General features: G+C 39.6%; 2 protein-coding genes across 2 annotated transcripts; both read right to left on the reverse strand.

Annotated features, from left to right (window-relative positions):
• Positions 1–3034: 3034 nt before the first annotated feature.
• Positions 3035–3739, reverse strand: LOC111042775. Its single transcript, XM_022327473.1, has one exon. The coding sequence runs from the start codon at positions 3737–3739 to the stop codon at positions 3035–3037; it is 705 nt and encodes a 234-aa protein (XP_022183165.1).
• Positions 3740–6560, reverse strand: LOC111042776 (the record flags this gene model as incomplete). Its single annotated transcript, XM_022327475.1, has 2 exons — positions 3740–6227; positions 6318–6560. Coding segments are annotated over 2 exons (2731 nt in total), but the record flags the coding sequence as incomplete, so codon positions are not given.
• Between the last annotated feature and the right edge of the window lie 84 nt (positions 6561–6644).

Here is a 6644-nt window from a genome sequence, read left to right on the forward strand (position 1 = left end):
GCAGCTACTAGTAACTTGGTAATTTATTAATCTATTACTTTATATATATATATATATATAATATATAATATACATTAGGTATACATAAATTACTTATTTAATAATTATATAATCCTATTTGATCTAGATGTCAGGTTTAATGTCCACAAGCGGTAACATGTCATCAAATGTGTACACAGACATGGAAAATGTCTCAAATTCAAGTTACACTAACAATCAAAATGTATTTCCGCAAACGGTAAATATAAATCTTTAAACATTTTCAAAAAAATTAGCTACCTATAATATATTTCCCTACTGAATTTAGCGGATCTGACCTAATATTTAATGTTTTTTTGATACACCCTAAATAAATTGTTATAAAGATCAAAAATTAATTTATTAGTTAAAAACAAAAAAATAGGGCCAATCTGTCATTATGGTTTATTAAATAATTAATATTTTAGAGTTATGGATCAACAGTTACTACTAGTAATTCCATCGGCGAGCCACAGTTAAGAACACATTATACTTCCGAACCAATTTTTAATGGTAAACATAATTTGCTGTTTAATATTTTCTATCGATCAGTTTCAAATTCATATTTTAAAATAATTAACCATTTTCACTCCCTATTATTATTAGGAAATCAATCCAACCAAGAGTCACATTACACTTCCTCGCCGGTCTTTGATGGTAAACATGATTTGCTTTATAATAGTCACCATGTACCAGCTTAAAATTTATATTATTTAAAAGTAACCATTTTTACTTACTATTATTATTAGGAGTTACTATGTCTAGTATAATGGAAACATTAAACAATCTGGCTAGAGATCAAAGTATAATCAAATTGACACAAGAAAGAATTTTATATAAAATAGAACTGCTGGAAATGAACTCCAAACAGGAAGACAGAATTTGTCAGAACCTATATATCTGGATTCAAGTTTCTGTGACCATTTCCCTATGCAAAATGCTAATATGTTTTTAAAAGTTGAACAATTAATTACAAATGATAAATCATTTAAAGATAAACTGGTATGAACATTTATATATTATATACTTTAAGTATAGATCTAAGTTTTTCTTACGTAATCCATAACGTTAACTTATTTGTGTAGGAGTATTTTATAAAGAACATTGGAGGATGTAATTTGAAAAATTATGTAAAAAGAACATTAGGAAAACTGTTTAATGATAATTATGCAACTCGATGTACAATGACTGGAAGAGGCAAAGATGTTTTAACTAAAATTGGCGATTCTGAGGTTCTCAAAACCATAAAAAGTAAAAAAATCTATTTAACGAAAAGATGGTATATTAGTATATGTACCTAATTATTGCATTCTAAAATTTTATTTTATTAATAGAAGTAATTAAAGAAGTCATCTGCTCTATGATGAAAAGAGATGTAGTATCAGATTCAGAGGTTGAAACAATAGTGGCAGATTGGTTTAGAAACTCAAACACAAGACTTTTGAGGTCTTCAAAATCTACAAAACTGAACTAAAGCTAAATGTATTTTAAATTGTTTTTCTTTTAATCATATTATTATAAAATGTTCAGTGTTAGTACACAATTTATATACGCCCGTGGTATTGGGTAGTAAATAGTATCTTTAATATATCCATAAAATATTATGTATGATCATTTATAATATGCAGATTTTTGATATTTCTTAATAAAGTCAACAGTATTATAATTAATGTGCTTAACTTATTTTAGACAACTGCTCGAAAGAAGAAAAGTTTGGGAGCTATTACATCTAGGCATTTTAAAAAAATTCTCAATTTGGAAAAGAAGAAAACTCCTCAATTACAATTCAATTGTACTGCAAATCTACCGAATATGCAAAGTAATGAAGAAATTAATCATACTGTAATAGATACTCAATTACTGTTCGCGCCCAACAATAGGGGCTACCCGAAGGACCACTCGATGACAACCGAGACAAGATTATCACTAGTTGTGCCTTTTGCAATGGTGCCTACTAATTAAGAAATAGGCAACTGAATATACCTACGCCTTATTATCTAGGGATAGGCAATTATAGATACACGACGACAACAAGGATGGGATAGACCTATTTATGGATTTAGGATGGTTCAATTTAATTATGGGTAGGGGGTCTCTGTGGTCGATTCGGTCTGGTGCAATGACCACAGAGCTCACAAGAAACAGGGACAATACTTAAAGCTATCTTAACTATACTGAAGTTTTGTGCTGTTGACCGGAACCGACGGTGACCTGGACGACCTGGGCGGCCTCTCACACAACATACGTTGCTGGCGGACTTACGCGGACGACTCGCTCAGTACGATGACTACAAATTACGGAAATCCGGAGACGGTGATACACTGCCGACGACGCAGCTCGGAAAACTGAATCTTGAAGACCTAGGCGGCCTCTCACACAACGGATGTTGCTGGCGGACTTACGCGGACGACTCGCTCAATACAGTGATGAGAATAATAATGAAAAGAGACTTACGCATTCAGCTTGGGTAAGAGATCGAGTTTTATTGGTTGGATAATGGTATAACAGCAACACAAAATATAATAATAATAACAGTGAGCAACCAGGTGCACATTGCAAAATAATTAAGTATATAATATAGATTTGGTGCTCACTGTTGTAGTGAATAATACATAATAATATATAGATCGCTTTAATAGCGGATCAAAAAACAAGAGCGATACAACTTTTTGTAGAAGCTGGTATATGACAAAAAAAAAAAACGCAGTATAAGATAATATAATAAAAACAAAAACAGGGGCGTTGGCCGTATAAAGTAAACAGAGAAAAAATATATATGATTACACAAAATGATAATCACGTTCAAAGACAGAGGATATACAATACTAACGGACAAAGAACATTGATAATTATAATAAATACGAAAATAATAATAATACACATTTAATTAATGAGAGGTGTCGGTGGAAACGAGAGATGATAAGGAAAGGACGGTCGACGTCGCGGCACAACGGCAACGATCTCGTATCGCCAATTATTAGGCGCGAACATCACCGCCCACTTTGAAGGAATCCCTTCAAGAGATTGGGAGTGGACAGAGCTTGACCGCTGGGCGTTTCAATGGTCCAGATGAAGTGTCGAGGGTGGCCACTCTGGAGATTCCGTCTGAGCCAGGATGGAGTTCACGGATTCTTCCAGTTCGCCAACGAAGAGGATGTGTCGCCTCCTTGACAAGGACAAGGTCACCAATACTGAGTTCCTGACCAGGTGCAGACCATTTTTTCCTAATTTGAAGACTACTAAGGTACTCGTTCTTACATCGTGTCCAAAAATGTCGGTGTAGATCTGTAATTAATCGCCATCGTTGGTATTTCGACATCGGAACATTGACTAGATTAGGGTCAGGGAGTGAAGTAGAAGGCTCTAGAGTCAAAAAGTGACTAGGTGTCAGCGCTTCGAAGTCATCTGGGTCGTTGCTTAGTGCACATAATGGGCGTGAGTTTAAGGTCGCTTCAACCTGGGTGAGAAGTGTTAGGAATTCTTCACTGGTCAGTTTGTGGATGCCAATTGATCGAAGGATTAAAGATTTAGTGGACTTGACTCCTGCTTCCCATAAGCCACCAAAATGTGGAGATGCTGGAGGATTGAAGTGCCATGTTATATGATGATTGCCAAGGTGGCGATGAACACTGTCTTGAAATATTCGGGAATGCGTAAGTGCATGAAGGGGATCCAACAACCGTGACGCTCCAATAAAGTTGGTCCCGCAGTCACTGTGCATTTATTTAATGGGCCCACGTCTGGCTGAAAAGCGAGTAAACGCCATCAAAAAACATTCGGTGGACAAGTCAGAACTCAGCTCTAAGTGAATTGCTTTTGTAGTGGTGCATATGAACAAACAAAAATACGCTAGTTTAGGTACGGATTTACGACCACGAGTTTCCTTCAGCGTGATAGGGCCAGCGTAGTCCACACCAGTGATGGCAAACGGTTTAACTTGTTGAACTCGATAACTTGGCAGACTGGCCATTTTAGGCTGAACTGACCGTGGCCGGGTACGGAAACATGCGATACAGAGTCGTATGCGAGATCGAATAAGTTTTCGTGCCGAAGGTATCCAGAATTCACGCTGCAAATGAGCTTGAAGGGCTATAGATCCTGGATGTTTTAGCCTATGGTGATGATGGTCAATGAGTAACACAGCTAAGCGATGATGACACGGTAACAGCAGTGGATGTTTGTGAGCGTATGGCAGGTCAGCGTTAGTAAGACGTCCGCCCACTCTGATAAGTCCATGGTCGTCAATGAACGGATCAAGTTTCCGAATGGAGGGAGAACAACGCAACCCTTTTTTTATGGACGAAATGTCATCGGGGTATGACGTTTGTTGAACGTAAAAAACTAGGGCCGATAAGGCATGGGATCGTTCCCTAGCATCAATAAGGTGTGTGTACGAAGTAACTGGACTGGATTTGGAGAACCGAAGACAATAGGCTATAATATGAAGGACTTTGTCTAAAGATGAGAAACGTTGTAGAACATTACTAATTGAGCAGTTTGTCGTAGTTAGGAGGACGGTACATTTTCGTGCTTCTGTGGAAATGTGAGCATCAGTTGTATGTGCACGGGCTACAGCAGACGGCCACTTGTCAGAAGATTCTAGTAAATATGCAGGTCCTGTCCACCACAGCGGATGAGTAGCAAGTTCTGATGGAAAGAGGCCGCGAGACGCACAATCGACTGGATTTTGATGTGTGGGGACGTGGTTCCAAATGTCGGGTGACGTAAGCTCGTGAATTTGGCTAGTGCGGTTAGCAACGAACGTAGCCCAACGATGAGGGGACGACTGTATCCACGCTAAAGCGGTGGTTGAGTCTGTCCAGGCATGGAGTTTATCGACTTTGATACGAGTTGAATAGGTATCGATGACGAACCGTAGAAGTCTGGCGGCTAAGACAGCACCACATAGTTCAAGTCGCGGAATCGTAGATCTTTTTAGAGGCGCCACTTTCGACAAGCCGGTCACAAAGTGACAATGAACTGATGTAGAAGTTATGGTTCGAAGGTACACGGCTGCAGCGTATCCTTTTTCCGAACTATCCGAAAATGCATGGAGTTGTATCGACGTGGCGTCATCAAATGTTATTCGACGAGGAATAGAGACGGTTTCAATTAACATCAGTTCTGACTGATATCGTGTCCACATTACAGCGATATCCTTTGGTATTTCTTCATCCCATTTGATTCCAGCAATCCAAAGTTGCTGCATGATATGTTTGGTCCAGAATGTTATTGGCAACAGCAAGCCTAACGGATCAAAAATCCTAGCAATGTCTGAAAGGACTGTACGCTTCGTTGGAATGACTGCTGTCGGTTTAGCTTTGAAAGAAAAATTATCAGCTACCGGGTCCCACTTCAGCCCGAGTATCTTCAAGTCGGAATGTTCACTGCTGTCAAACAGGACAGATGGTGAAATGGCACGGAATTCTTCTGGGACAGTTTGAAGAAGTTGACTATTGTTGCTGGCCCACTTTCGCAATTGAAATTGCGCCATAGCACACAAGTTTATTAATTGGGTTTGGCATTTAAGAGCGGTTTCTGTTGAGTTGGCTCCGGTCAGGATGTCATCAACAAACGTGTCATTCAACAATACAGACGCAGCTATCGGCCATTTTGCACCATCTACAGTCGCTAATTCGCGAACAGTGCGAAGTGCTTGGAAGGGAGCTGCAGAGGTGCCGTACGTCACAGTACATAACCGGTACTCGTCAATCGGAGATGTGGACGAGAATCTCCACAGAATCCGCAAATAATCTCTGTCGGCTGGTTGGATGAGAATCTGGCGATACATTTGCCTTATATCAGCCATAAATAAGTATTTCCAAAGTCGAGCACGAAGGAGGACAACTTGTATGTCAGGTTGCAGTTTGGGACCTGTGTACATACTGTCGTTTAAAGAAATACCGGCTGACGTTTTTGCAGATGCGTTGAATACAACCCTAAGCTTTGTAGTCAGGCTATCGGGCTTAAGCACGCAATGGTGTGGAATATAATAATGAAACGGGTGGCTTTGTTCAGACGATGGAATCAACTCCATATGACCAGCCGTCAGATAGTCACGCATGAACTCAGCGTATTGATCTTGCAGGTCTTTGTTGCGGTTGAGACGACATTCTAGGGCCTTGAACCGTTGCAAAGCTAGTGTTTTTGAGTCACCAAGCAGTGGACGTGGTTTCAGAAACGGAAGTGTGACAACAAATCTGCCTGAACTTAACCGAGTTGTAGTGGAGGTATATATTTTCTCAGCAGCAACGTCAGCTGGACTCAAATGGCAAGTGGTGGATAGCTCTTCAAGTTACCAGAATTTTTTAATTAACGAGTCAATAGGTTCGGAAATATTCACGCTAAGTGTGGCAACAGAAGAGCGGTCATTAAGGTCCGTTGGGCCCATAAGCACCCATCCAAAAACAGAGTTCATTGCGAGAGGTTCACCAACTTGGCCCTTTCGAGTGCCATCAAGGAACACTGAAGGTAAAAGATCAGCTCCAAGTAGTAAGTCAATTGGGCCAGGTGTATTATATGATGGGTCGACCAGCGAGAGACTATTAATGTGATCCCAGTGCCCAAACGCTACCGGAACTCGAGGAGTTGATCCAGTTATGTGCGGAACTATTGATACGTCAAGA

Source organism: Myzus persicae, unplaced genomic scaffold (assembly GCF_001856785.1).
Source record: "Myzus persicae strain clone G006 unplaced genomic scaffold, MPER_G0061.0, whole genome shotgun sequence".
NCBI classification, from domain to species: Eukaryota; Metazoa; Arthropoda; class Insecta; order Hemiptera; family Aphididae; genus Myzus; species Myzus persicae.

Excerpts from the sequence above, each read along its gene's own strand:
- LOC111042775 (XM_022327473.1), bottom strand. The coding sequence starts at position 3,739 with ATGCACAGTGACTGCGGGACCAACTTTATTGGAGCGTCACGGTTGTTG.